Here is a 14,060-nt window from a genome sequence, read left to right as displayed (position 1 = left end):
GCATGTTATGTTACTCCTCGTATTTGCTAGATAACGTGTACATAGACAGAAGTAGTGCATTAAAGCTGAGACAAATTGAGCATTCAGCTAAACACTAAACACACACACACACACACACACACACACACGCACACACACACACACACACACACACACACACACACGTACACACATACACACATACACACGTACACACACACGCACACACACACACACACACACACACACACACACACACACACACACACGCACACACATACACACGTACACACACACACAGTGTTACAGGCCTTGTTAATAGGCCAGAATCTACAAGCACACTCAACAACAGACTAGACTAGAGAACACAAAGAGGGATGTTAGAAGGGTAATGCACATGCATGGAAACTGTGGAAAACAATGCAAAGGTGAGTTACAACTGCCTGTTGTCAATGGACTAAATCTCAATTTACTTTTTGTCATTTATCTCACTGTAAGTATATATACACCTGTTTACTAAGAAAGTAACCAAAAACATCAAATCAAAATATTAAATCACTTTTAGAAGATTCAAAATGTGATTTGATTCAAATGATTTTGATAAATGAGATGACAAAATATTCAATGGTGGAGAACAAAAGTTGGAAATTGAGAGAATTGAGAATGGAATTTAGATGCAGAGCAAATTTGCATATGTCTAGAGTAGTGGTCCAATTAAACTCACTTTAACACCCTGGTTGATGGGTACAGTAAGTGCATATGACCCTCAAAAGTACAAAGCACAAGGAAACTACACGATATCCCTATAAAAGTATCAGCAATGTGCTGGGACACTTCATTTACATAAACCCAATGAATTTCACTACATGACTGCATTATGTCAGCTGCATCCTCTATAAGACAATCATAACTGTCATATGTGCACCCCATTCAATCAAAGTGTTATTGAGCTTTGTAGTAGATAAAGGGGAATCCACTATGCAAGACGACGTAGTCCCTTTTCACTCATTGTCCATTGACACCAGTGCTTCTCTGTAACGTTATGGGGATGATAGTCATTCCCTGAGGCAGCATATCTAGATCTACCTTTTCTCCTCTTTCCCCCAGGTCGCCTTTCTCTCCCCTTAAGCCTGGCAACCCCTGTAAAATACAACTCCAGTTCATTACACTTGCCCTAGGAGTGTATCTGAGAAAGATCTAGAAACAGGCCTGGGAGAACATCTGCTCCCTCTGTCAATGTTTCACCTCTTTACAGTAAAAGCTGGGAGATGAACAGAAAGAAGTAGAGGGGAAGACAGAGAGAAATCAAAGGGTGTGCAATATGGAGGTATGGTGAGTAGTCAGATAGAAGGGGGAGACTGCTGCCATTTACATACAATATATTTGTTCTAAAATATACCTTGTAACAGAGTGCATTTTCATATTCTTTCTCTTGAAGAATAAATGAAGGAGGGTTTGGGATATTACAGGGCAGATATTACAGATTTGATGGTGAACAACAAAACAGCTTCACTCACATCCAGACCAGGTGTTCCAATAGCCCCCTGGAAAAAAACAAAGAAAACAAGGATGAGTCTTTTCCTGCCCCAAAGATATACAGTGCCCTGTGTAAGTAATGGGACAGTGAAGCTTCTTTTTGCACTATACTCCTAAAGTTTGGATTTGATATCAAACAATTACTATGAGGTTAAAGTAGAGATTCTTAGCTTTTATTTGAGGGTATTTGTGTACATATTTTTTAACCCATTTAGAAATGACAACACTTTTTATACATAGTCTCCCTATTTCAGGACACCAAAAGTAATGGGACAGATTCATATAATGTCCAAACCTATATTAACCTTATAGGAATTACTTAGCTGTACACGGTAACTGCAAACAAGATAAATATAGGAAACTAGTCAAATTCTATTTTGGTTGCTAGTGTATATTTCAAAACGAAAAGTCCATGTAAGTAAATAACAGGCCTTATGTGTAATTCATATCAATATTGCTGGACTGGCATGTTCTAGTGGATGGTGTCATGTATTTGCACTCACAGGAAGTCCATAAGGTCCCCTTGGCCCGAGTTCACCTGCTGCTCCTCTCTCACCCTGACACAGACACAAACAGGTGTTACATTATAATGCACAATCTACAAACTAACACATTGGGTGAGGTAGTAGCTAATGAGTTAATGTGGCTAAATTCATGTGGCTACTTAGGAGGCAAGAAATGAGAGAAGATATACATATCTCCAATTAGGGGGAAATGCTATTTTCATTTCCATTTTCTTATAAAACAGTATCCCAACAGTTTTAGCACATATCCTGAACTGAAAGGCGGTTGTCTATTGAGAATATCTTTATTACACATGCACATGGCACAACTGTCCAAATCACTTAAGCAGGTAAACCTTTCACCCTTTGATATCTTTACACAAGCCACGTGTGGTCACTGTTAATCTATTACATTTTAAATAAGACTAAAGATATAATCCACACTACAGTATAAGGGATAGGATGAGGATTACGTTTATATACTTACTCTGTCTCCCTTTGGCCCGGCTGGACCGGAAGGTCCAACAGGCCCGTCCATACCCTGCAGAGAGGTAGAGAATAGGGTTAGGAGGTTCCCTATTTAAGACTATACTTTGGTCAGACCATATCCCCATATACCATCATGTTGATCATTGCCCACCACAACCTTTCTTGAGTGGGGAGGTGAACTACAATGTCAGCTGCCATGTTTAACAGGACATAATAATGTTCAAATGAAGAGCATATGGAATGATTCAAGTACAGTAACTAATTTGATTGATGCCCGCCCACAAATCCACAATATTATGCAAATAGGTCTTATACACAGAACTGCTGCTAGTTCTCATGCATTGACCACAAGAGACAATTATAACACTGAAGACAGTCACATTGTTAATGTATGAGTGAGTGTTAATGCTGTGTTAAAGGCACACCCATAGACAGACATGCCTGCTGACACTACTTTTCACAAGTCACTGTCTTGTTCCTGCTGTCATCCTGCTGGATTTTTGAACTTTCGATGTCCAGAGTGAAAGGCAGGTCGAAGCTGTTGGCTTCCAAATAGGGCTTATTAAATATACAGTATTCAAACTGGGTACACAACCTTTTCATGAGTAAAGAAGGTTGTAGACAATACTCATTCAGCAGATGGAACATGTCAACAATGAGCTCCAGGGCAAAGAGCATGTTGTGATGGGAGGGAGGGGGGGGTGGGGGGTCGAGAGGTGAAGCTGGGTCACATGACACTCACCCTCATTCCGAGCTTGCCGTCCAAGCCGGAGGCTCCCTGCGCGGTTATGGAGGTATGAGTGACATGAACAAGGTGGGATTAGTACAAGATGAACACAGTGAAAACAGACACATATTGTCGTTATTGGGACAGGTGAGGAGGAAAGAAGTACAACAACAAAATGACAAGGGGAGGTTGAAAAGCTTGCAGCAAGGGCAGGCGAGGACAGAGAGAGAGAGAGAGAGAGAGAGAGAGAGAGAGAGACACACACACACACGAGAAGTAGACAGACAGACAGACAACACAAACACACATAAACATAATATTATGTTGTGCACGAATGGACACTTAGAGCAGCAGGACAGCGGACCAGAGGGCTGAAAGCAGAGGAGAGGGGTTTGAGGGGTGTAAGATGGAAGGACAGGGGTTGGTGCGGTGAGAACCCACGATGCTCGTCTTTGTGTGGTACTGTACTTACGGGGAGGCCCAGGGGTCCTCGGTCCCCCTTGTGGCCCGGCTCCCCGCGCACTCCCTTCAGACCATGCAACCCAGACTCCCCCTAGGAGCAAGAGGGGAAGAGGTTGGCTTAGGAGCAAGGAGGGTAGGGTGCTACATCACATAGATGGTTAGAATTTGGAAGACATACAGTATAGGCTACTGCTGCAAGTTCAATTGCCTAAGAATAGTTGTCATCAACCCTCGTTAAGGAGAGTTACAATGCAGGCTTTTGTTCCACCTCTACACTACCACAACTTTTTAAACTTATCAACTGCTCATCAAAAACTTGATTATTTGAATCAGGCGTATGTTATGTATGATTCTACCTCTCAAATGTATCACTGGTCTGATACAACTGAATAGGTGGAAACAACATTGCTTCCACCGCTTAAACAATGTCAGAAGTGTAAGTACTCCACCACCTACTCCAAGTAGGTAGTCTATACCTCACAATGGAGTTCGCAGCATGTTACAAGGAAAGGTAATAAGGTCATGGTTTACTTTAATCTACTAAATCAAAGTGTATGTTACTTGTGGGCATGCATTATTAATTGAAGCAAAAGCAAGCTGTCTCTTTAGTTTCTCCTTTCAGTTTACCTTTGGTCCAGGGAATCCATGGGGACCCTGCAAAAACATTCAAGAAAAACTCAGTGTTTTCTCACTGTACAGATTCACTTGACTTATCAGCAAGGGTGATAAAGATATCAAACAGCAGTCTATAGAAGCTGTCTTACTAGGAAGCTATGGGGGTTATTTGACCATTAATAACCTGAGTTTTACTGTACCTCTGTTGTTTTATCTAAGTAGGTCATTGCGTGCAAACACTGTCCCGGAATAACACAGTGAAGACAAATTGCCCTACATTGCTTAATAAACACACAGGTGACAGGTGTACAGTGAGGATGTTGTTAGGAAGTCCCTACATACCTATAACCCATACTATTCCCATGAGGGAGAGTGGAACCTGACTCATAACTTACAGAGGTACAGATGGGAGACTAGATGTTCTGCTGATTGTTGCTTTGGACACGGGTGAAATGCTCCTTAAACATACTTTGAGTAGGGAGACGTAAGTGTAGGAATCACCCAGACAGAGCATGCTCTGTACACCAGTCACTAAAAAGGGAGGGGACCGGCTGTTTCCTCTGAAAGCACTATGACATATTACCTCAACATCAACACAATGTGAAATCAACCAGGGGTGTTTTTCAAGTATTTCATTCAGTCTATTGTTTCATGTTATTTCATCTTTGTAACATATTAGAACAGCGTCAACTGAAACACCCAAACAAATATTCTAAAATGTACTAGCTGATCCCAATAGCCAACCATTGTCTCAATGTCCCTGATGTTGATGTGCATTTACATTGTATGGAGGTTATGCCTGATATTCCCTGCATAAATTAGCTGTAGATTTTAAAATGTGGTAATAGTAGGTGTTGTTCTAGTCTTGAGGCGGGGCCTACTCACCATGGGGCCTGGGGGGCCATGGGGCCCAAGTGCTCCTGGGGAGCCAATAATCTGTACGAGAGAGAATGATAGTCAAATCATGTCATACAGTAACATTGGTGTTGCATTCAGCTATATGGATTAGCTAGTTCTGTTACCCCCCCACCTAAACAATTCTAGCCTCAGTCAGTTTTGTGGGAATTTTGCTTCGGGGATCCTTTCACAAACCTCTGGGTTTGTATGATTCTAAAGGGTGATTTAGGGTTTATTAATGTCACTTACCGAGGGTCCCGGAGGACCAGGCACACCTGAATCTCCCTTATCTCCTTTTAGTCCGTTGACACCCTGGGAAACAGAATATTCCTATGGTTCAACAATGCACCCAAGGCATTCAACAATGCACCCAAAGCATTCAACAATGCACCCAAGGCATTCAACAATGCACCCATTATACATATATATATAATATTGTTGTACACAATAAGTCTGAAGTTATTGTGTACTGTGTATTGTGTACCGTACTGGTGTCAAAGATACGGTAGAACAAATAATGCTATTGCTGACCAGGTAGCAGCCAGCATAAATGATTATTGATGATGCTTTAAGGTTAGTGGTTGGACTCTTACTGGTAATCCAGGTAAACCGATGGTTCCTTTGTCTCCAGACAGGCCAGAAATTCCCATGTCTCCTTTGGAACCTTTGTATCCCTAGGAGGTATTGAAGCCAGATTACTATCAAAATTGACCCATTGACATCAACACGTGATTTCTGCAAAGTTCTGATTTGCATGCAAATATTAAATTAGGATTACATGAGTGTAAGAGAGAGGACATTTTGGGTCAACCTACCCTCTCACCGTCCAGTCCAGGGAGGCCAGGCATGCCTTGATCCCCCTGAAATCCAATAAAATGCCCAGTGTTTAAGAGCTGCTGACCCAAAGTCTACACACATAAACCCAGGTGCTTGCCTTGGAGTATGGAAAATGTATAGCTAAATTGTGTGGTGACTTGTCAAGCAATGAGCCAATATGCTGTCAAGGAGATAAAAACATGCCAATGAAGCACTGACTTGCAATCATTGGACAAATAACTCAATGGATATATAAAGACATCTAATTATGAAATTATTGATTACCTTAATACCCTGTGGTCCTAATGGTCCAGGAGGCCCTGGGGGACCCTAGATAAACAACAGAAACATTCTGTTGTCTCCACCATCACACTGCACACACACTGGGACTGAATATACACCAGAGTCAATTCAATTCAATGAAATGGTGGTGATAATGGTGGTGGTAATTCAGGTGGTGAATTGAAGTTGTATTAATGAAATGAAAATAAAGAATCAAGGCAATGTTCATTAATTGAATTCCAATTAATCTCTTGAATTGACAGAATTAAAATGGAATTGGCAGCGACCTGATATACGTAGACACAAACGTGCGTACAGATGTTAGGAATCACTTGATGGAGCAACCACTACGTATCCACATGGCACAACAATAATGACGGACAAAACAATCACAATAATACCAACACCAAGGTGACAAAGGCATAGATGATGTAGATGGGAGGACCGCTTTTTTGGCTTAAAATTGTCTCCAGCTTCTGAGGGATTTTAAATGCCCTTTCTCTGGAATCACTGACTGCAAACTTTATTCAGGAATGGGTATATATTTCAAATACATTCAAGTTAAAACAGAGCTGGAGACGAAATCAAAGGCCCCAAGTTCCTTGCAATTGACCCTGCATGTTGATGATGAAGAAGTGGTAATAATAATTATTACCATTATTACCACAATGTACACATTCAAAGTATAGAAACCTACATTCCAGATAACGTACACAACCATGACAGATGCCATATGATGTTCTGCACTAGTGCACTTTCTAAGAGTTGGACATTGGAATAATTTACTGATATATCCAGTGATATATCAGATATATCCAGTGTCCTTCTATGACCCCCAAGATGTAACACAATTGGAAGGACTTTAATTTACACTGCAATATACTTACTTCTTACTCTTAAGAGACCACACCCCAGTCAGATAGGCTGACTCAACCTCACAGAAGCACAGACCTCATAAACACATCATTTACGACTCAATGTCGTCTCAGTCAGAGTTAAGCAACAATATGTGGGGAATTATGTGTTAGGGCAGGGAACTGTATATGGAACAGGGTGGGGCGAGGTTGGAGTCCATGCTAGGGCAAAGGTGCAGCAATCATACAGTACATGTAACACAGACAGAATAGGGGTGATTTACCGTCACTGTAATAGTGGTAATCTTCTGTAGACGTCCAAGGAATCAGGTGAGAGACAAGATAATTACGGGTTATGCACCAAACAAACCCTGTGCATCAGCATGCTTTTTGTCCCCCTCCCCTCCTCCTACAGTATATGCTAACAATGCTAGACTAGCATCCCAACTGCAGCAGATGAACCATACACTCAGATGGGTGATGGCCAACTAGGTACACAAGTAATTGTGTACTAACCCTAATCTGATTTAGCAAGATATGAGAGACTTCACTCTGCTTCAAAGAGGACATACTGTCATATATTGCTTTGTTTTCATATTTGGACTGAAGCACCAAAGTACAGTAGCTAGATACTGTTGATGTAAGAACCATTTCTACAGTATGCTGGCTGTGGTAAGAGCTACATGCAGAAATTAATATTTTTGGACCCATAGCACAAGTGCTAATAGCACTGTCGAAGAAATATCAAAAGTTGTTTAAAGCAGAGATTGACCAGAAGGTAGACAATGCTACCAGACAATCATGTTTATGTAAACATCCATTCCACAATGTTTCTGACCTGTAAAGCCTCTTGGATGTTTCCATTGTAATCGATGATCTCAGTGGCTCCTTGGTCACCTTTCTGCCCAGGGGGGCCCTGTATCATGGTGACAATAACATGTACATCTGAATCTGAGGAGTACAGGTCTCAAGCTACAGTACAGTATTATTACAATTAACACTATATACGGTGCATCTTTGAGTGAACATCAGGGGAGGCTGGTGGAATCCTGGTAATGCATGAAATGGTATGTGGGATGGTGTCAAAGCTTCCACTGGTGAACATTCATAATTGTTGCAAGTCTGACATTCCGCTTTTCATTCTGGCTCATGTACATACAGGTAACAGACAGACTGTATATGGTACCTGTTCAAACAAAGGTGTGTTTATGTATTTGAGTCTAGAGCGGGGCCTATAGAGACATCCACTAATCAATCACCCTCAGACACTTTGTTCAATGTAAACACCTTGGACAATTCAATCAGTCAAAGCTGGGTCAGGATGTTCTAGTACTTAATGTACTTATACACTGTCCCCTGCTGGTATTGAGCAGACCCTTTATTATAAACCAATTGCAAGCGCAGCATTTCCATTAAATTACAAGTGCTTTGCCATTTTCTTTGGCATAAACATGGTTGTTTTGCCTGTTCTGTCAAGGAGTATTGAAGACTCACCCTTGGTCCCATGGCTCCCAAGTCTCCTTGGTCTCCAGACTCTCCCTGAGAAAGGATGACAAGATTGTGAGGTGGAGGAACCCTACTCATGCATGGATTGAAGTACAAGAACTCACCCCAAGTCGATTTTCCCCCACATTGACATTGATATTGACTCAGTGCATATGAGGTAGTAGAGGAAGAATTAGATATACATTAGATGCACTGACCTTTGAACCTTTAGGGCCAGGAGTCCCTGATTCTCCCTCGCCTCCCTGGCAATGGCAGAAAAGAGAAATCGAGAGAGGGATAGACACACAAGGATGGACAAGTAAGCCACCACAGGAGCCCATCATGAGACAAACAGACACCTTTCAGACACATGTATAGTATAATACATGTAAATGTATGTTTACGTACAGTATCTGCAGCATGTCTCCCCATACTTGGAATTACTATTCATAAAGTGCATCACGGCAAGCCACAACAGATCATAATGTTTTTTAATAAATGTGCCATAACCAGAAAGCAATGGATATCTGTTTATTTCAACTCCAGTGAAAGCAGGAGAGTCTGTCACTGCAAATGATGACCCCTGATCAGATATGAAAATGCTCTCAACATTGTAGGGTCTTGTCTTTGTTTAGACTGGGGCAAAAACCACCTGTATGGTAACTGACATATAGTACATTTATGTAAAAAATGGCAAACTCATATATTTGCCTTACTTTGGTTAAGACCCACTGTTTGGGCTCTGAGGACAGCCTAAAATCCATTATAGAATTTTAATTATAGAGTTATTCACCATGGCCATTATTATCTTCATCCAAAGAAAGTGCACAAGTGATTTTTTTTCCAATTCAAGCTATCACTCACGAAGAGGCATGATTAATCTATCATGTAGGGAAAAAGGTGCTATATGGCAACAAATATCAACGATCCACAAAGATGTTGGATGGCCTAAAAACATTGGTGTTTGCAGACACTAACTTGGTATCAACATGTGAAGTGTACTTCTGGAGTGTACTTCTCAAATCATATCACTGAATGCTCTCTTTATCATGTCCCAGTTGGAACCAACCCCTTCACGCCTCCAACCCACATATCCCACTTACCCCGACCCTTCATCCCCCTCTGGTAAACCACAGCACTGACCTTCTGTCCAGCCGGTCCAATCTGACCCCGCTCGCCCTTGCCTGGTGGCCCAAAATCCCCTCTCTCGCCCTGCGGAGAGAAGAAAGAGTCTTCAAAAACAAGGAACCCTTTCTCTGACCTCTTTACCCATGGGGTGTAACCCCCAGCTGGCATGACGTCAACATGACACAATTGTGAGGAGAAAGTCTTTAGAACTGTGATACTTGCATCACTAATTCTCATCAGTTAGGAGTGGTTGGCCAACCCTCTGGTTTCCATGGTTATTTATAAATATTCATGCAGAGTCAACAACACACAGCTCCTGCTGGCCTAAATTGCACTTTGCTGTCAGAATATGCCACCCCCCGACTGTGTCAAAGACTCGGGGTGGAAGCTGAGTTGCCCATAAGTACAGATCTTAAATTTGCATAGTCTCCCTCCAACTTAACTTACCCTTAAGAGGGACAAATGCAAAACTGACCTTAGTTCAGCATGTAAGGGCAACTTCATTCTAACCGGTGTCAAGGTGAATTAAACTAAAGAGACACTAGAGGGCAGTGTGGGATAATTTGCTAAAATGCTCATTTTCGTATCCCCTCTAGCTCGAAACATTAAAGGTGCAATCTGTAATTCAAACCACAACAAAGTGAACTCCCCACCACTTTTTTGGTAAATAGCCGAGGAATGGGACTGGAGAAATGCAACCAGACTCAATTTCACAGAGTTATGCAGAGGGGCTGGCCATCGATGAGATCAACATTATAGTTTTTTCCACAAGCTATACAGTGTTTGTTTACAATTGCATTGTTTGGAGTAACAATGGAGTAAAACAAGCTTATATTTTGGGTTCTGATGAGGCAAAACAGTTTAACTAAGCTCATGAGGCATTTATAGGTTATGTCCTTCAAGAATCAATGACTATATATAATTAATTTAAGTCCTAAAATGTTTGTACCAATTACAGATTGGCCCTTTAAGTAGGATGAATTTGCCCTGATAAATTAATCTAAGGTCAGTTTTGTGTTGTTCCCTCTGATGGGTAGGGTTAGGGCTGGGGTAGTTCTAAACTGATCCTATTGGATTAAAAGTGCAGGAGTGGTTAAAGTGGTTGTATGGTAGCAATGCTTGAGCTGTCTTGAGAACATCTAAAGTTCAACAGCGGGTCGGCATGTCTGGGTCTCAAATTATTCATGGAGATGAGGACAAGTGGGTGAGGGTTAATATTTCAATCATATGGAGAATACATGGAATCCAAATGATATCATCCATTACCTCTGCCTAAACCTCAAAATGGAATCAGACAACATTTTGCACCATTGGAAAGTTCTCTCAATGGTTTGAACTGTGCAAGCATTTTCAACTGGTTCAGGTTGGGTTCAAGTTGCCATTATCAATGCTTTACTCTGGGTCTGACAGGGGCACTGTTATCACAGTTGGGTCAGGTTCAGGTTCACTATTTTTTTTTTTTTAAATATGTTTTTAGGGCATTTCTGCTTTATTGGGACAGAGACAGTAGAGATTGACAGGAAGGATGGGTGAGAGAGAGGAGGGATGACATGCAAGATAGGTCGATGGCAGGAATCGAACCAGGGACCTTGCGATGATATGGTATGCGCCTTAGTGTGCTACGCCACTGAGCGCCCCAGGTTCAGGTTCACTATTGACTGGTTTCTGCGGTTGCCTTCATACAACCCATTCTTCCTGGGAACCTCATCTATCTCCTCCACCTTTTCAGGATTTTAGATCTAGACCATGAGTGCCAGAGTGTATGCATAATTGAGGACCCACACATTTGAATGACATGGATGAGTAAGCACCCACCTTGGTTCCTGGTAGTCCTGGGAGCCCTGGCTCCCCTTGGGGTCCTAGGAATCCAGGTTCGCCCTGAAAGCACCAACGATATGGGTATAAACGGGACACAATGGCTTAGCATGTAAACCATGACAGAGGACAGACAGACACACGTATGTATGCAACGCACACGCACGCATGCATGCACAATCAAGAACAGTGTGCAACAACTTATCCTGTGATTTCACAGAGTCAAATGACTTGCTCTTCTTGAACGAGCCAAATTGAATTTAAGGGCTGACTAAAGCCCCTATTAGAAACTAATCACAGCCCAAGTGCTTGCTTAAGTCTATTCAACATTCAAGTCCGCTGCCAGTTCTGGTCTGTGGATACAAAGGGCGTTTTAACATTTTTTGTGACAAAACATTTCCACTTAAATTCCACACTTAAGGACTATACACTGAGAGCAAACTTTAAAGCTCAAATGCCTCATTTGATTTATAGAGAGTCACAAGTTGGCATTGACTGCGACTGGAATATCTTACTCTATGTGGACTTTTCACAGTTTTAGTGTGTCCAAGGTTTCCACAGGTTTCCACTTCTTCCTTTGACTGACTAAGGAGGAAAGGTGACCTTGGTGCTCACTGAGTCCAATACCATCAATAGAAGCCGTTCTATGATGTTCAGCTCGAGGAGAACATGTGAGTATTACGTTAGAGCTTGTTATGTTGTTAGATTCCAAATGCATCCAGGCCCCTTAAGTAAAACCAGGGTTATATAAAATGGAAGTTTTTTTTTTACAAGGCCAACAGGTTACAAGCATACAAACAGAGGTACAGGCAAACAAACCAAAACAGCAACAAGCATTATCTCATCATGCTTGTATGAGCATTCTCTGCATTCACATTATAGTTCAGGCATATGACCCTATTTTCTGGGTGTACATACTGTAGGTACTCATTGCTTTGTGTTGATTTAATGTGTAGAGGGGGTAGTGTTATATCTTGTTCCTCAAGTATACTTAGTTTCCTCTCACATATCCAAGTACAGTTATTTGAGAATTGAATAACCTTCAAAGTATTTTTGACTCAAGTGAAACTTACATAGTGTCCACTGAACGGTCATAATCACAACCCTTTGCATGATCTACATTGACAGGGTACTTGCAGATGACAGAAAGAAAGGGAAATGCCAGGGACCAGTCATCATCATCTGGTGGTATGGTTGATTGCAGCACAGCAAGGGCTGCATTGATCAATCAGCGCGGCTATTCAGCAGGCCAACTCACTGCCACTGCCTATGCCTATGTACTTCCTATGCCTATGTGATCATGCTACATCAAACTTAACAACCTAAATCAGTCCCTCTTGAGCATCTTTGATAGACTTTGACAGTAAAATCAATAACATAACTGGATCACTTCTCTAGGCTGATTTCACATTGTCCGCTCACTTGGCGGAACACAGACTATCTGTTCACATGGTAGTCACAGCAAAACTGGTGAGATGTGAAGCATTGAACTGGTCTCATTAGCTAAGCATGTGGGCCAGCTGAGTGTTGGTAGGATGGAGACAAGACTGGGACAAGTCTGGGAGTTCTGGGGAGTGAAGACAACAGATATTACCTTAATCCCGGGAAGTCCAGGCAGCCCTGGAAGTCCTGGCTCTCCCTACACAGGAAAAGTGTGACATGTTACAGCCGAGCCGAGCCTCTGTCATCTATGTAGGGCCTTCAACACCTGCCTCTCCTCTGTCTGTGAGCCTGCGAGCCAAGCAGCTCCACACTGGGCTGTGGCCTGATGTCAGTTATCAGTACTTCCCCTGAGTAAAGCACCAGTGCTACATGCAGTCAGATCCTGAGTCATGCAGCCATGATCGGATTCATATTGTATGACTATTGTGGTGCGGATTATGTTGAATGATGGTGTTCAGATTAGTGTTTTAACTGCTGTCCTGCATGGGGACCATTGGGACTGAACATTATTTGCTGAAGCCCAGCACTTAACAAACCTGATTCAAATAATCAAGTATTTATTGAGCTCTTGATTAGTTGAAACCAAAGTGCAACAAAACAACATTTTACATTTTTTATGCCAGGACTGGAGTTGTGAAATGCTGGTTTAGAGGGCTAGAATGGCCTCGACAGGATTACTGGGTTAATACAGACTGACTGTGTCTGAGATTGTGCCCTTTCTTTGCATTTCTATTCAGACCATGGAATTCGCAAGTTTGAAATTCTGGACAAGCATAGAAAAGAACAAAAGTATGATTTCTGAACTAGAGTTACGTAAAATACAAGAGGTCAAGCCTTTCTTAAGACTTCTCAGAGGCATGTTTAAACAAGAAATCTTCTAACTGTGAATAATTTAACGCTCTATTAAGACTATAACATTTATGGCATGTGAGAAGAAATATTTTGCACTGCTCTAGAATGATCAAGCGTAATGGCACTTGGGGCTTGTCGAGGGGGCTGTAAATTGCCATTGCGCATCCTGAAAGCATT

The 14,060-nt window shown here is 41.8% G+C and overlaps 1 protein-coding gene across 1 annotated transcript in view; it reads right to left on the bottom strand.

Annotated features, from left to right (window-relative positions):
• The window catches only part of col25a1 (collagen type XXV alpha 1 chain), a 142,545-nt gene that overhangs the window by 5,093 nt on the left and 123,392 nt on the right, over window positions 1-14,060 (bottom strand). Inside the window, exons 16-34 of the mRNA XM_083665343.1 lie at window positions 13,183-13,227; window positions 11,589-11,651; window positions 9,789-9,857; window positions 8,864-8,908; window positions 8,655-8,699; window positions 7,999-8,076; window positions 7,445-7,468; window positions 6,310-6,354; window positions 6,024-6,068; window positions 5,802-5,882; window positions 5,458-5,520; window positions 5,197-5,247; window positions 4,324-4,350; window positions 3,707-3,787; window positions 3,250-3,285; window positions 2,506-2,559; window positions 2,019-2,072; window positions 1,497-1,523; window positions 1,066-1,119 (exon numbers count right to left, since the gene is read on the bottom strand). Coding sequence (XP_083521469.1) covers window positions 1,066-1,119; window positions 1,497-1,523; window positions 2,019-2,072; window positions 2,506-2,559; window positions 3,250-3,285; window positions 3,707-3,787; window positions 4,324-4,350; window positions 5,197-5,247; window positions 5,458-5,520; window positions 5,802-5,882; window positions 6,024-6,068; window positions 6,310-6,354; window positions 7,445-7,468; window positions 7,999-8,076; window positions 8,655-8,699; window positions 8,864-8,908; window positions 9,789-9,857; window positions 11,589-11,651; window positions 13,183-13,227 — 987 coding nt within the window. The remainder of the gene's footprint in view (window positions 1-1,065; window positions 1,120-1,496; window positions 1,524-2,018; window positions 2,073-2,505; window positions 2,560-3,249; window positions 3,286-3,706; window positions 3,788-4,323; window positions 4,351-5,196; window positions 5,248-5,457; window positions 5,521-5,801; window positions 5,883-6,023; window positions 6,069-6,309; window positions 6,355-7,444; window positions 7,469-7,998; window positions 8,077-8,654; window positions 8,700-8,863; window positions 8,909-9,788; window positions 9,858-11,588; window positions 11,652-13,182; window positions 13,228-14,060) is intronic.

This window comes from Argentina silus (assembly GCF_951799395.1).
Source record: "Argentina silus genome assembly, chromosome: 1".
Taxonomy (NCBI): Eukaryota; Metazoa; Chordata; class Actinopteri; order Argentiniformes; family Argentinidae; genus Argentina; species Argentina silus.
The sequence above is the reverse complement of the archived record's forward strand: the minus strand, read 5'-3'. Positions and strand labels throughout refer to the sequence as shown.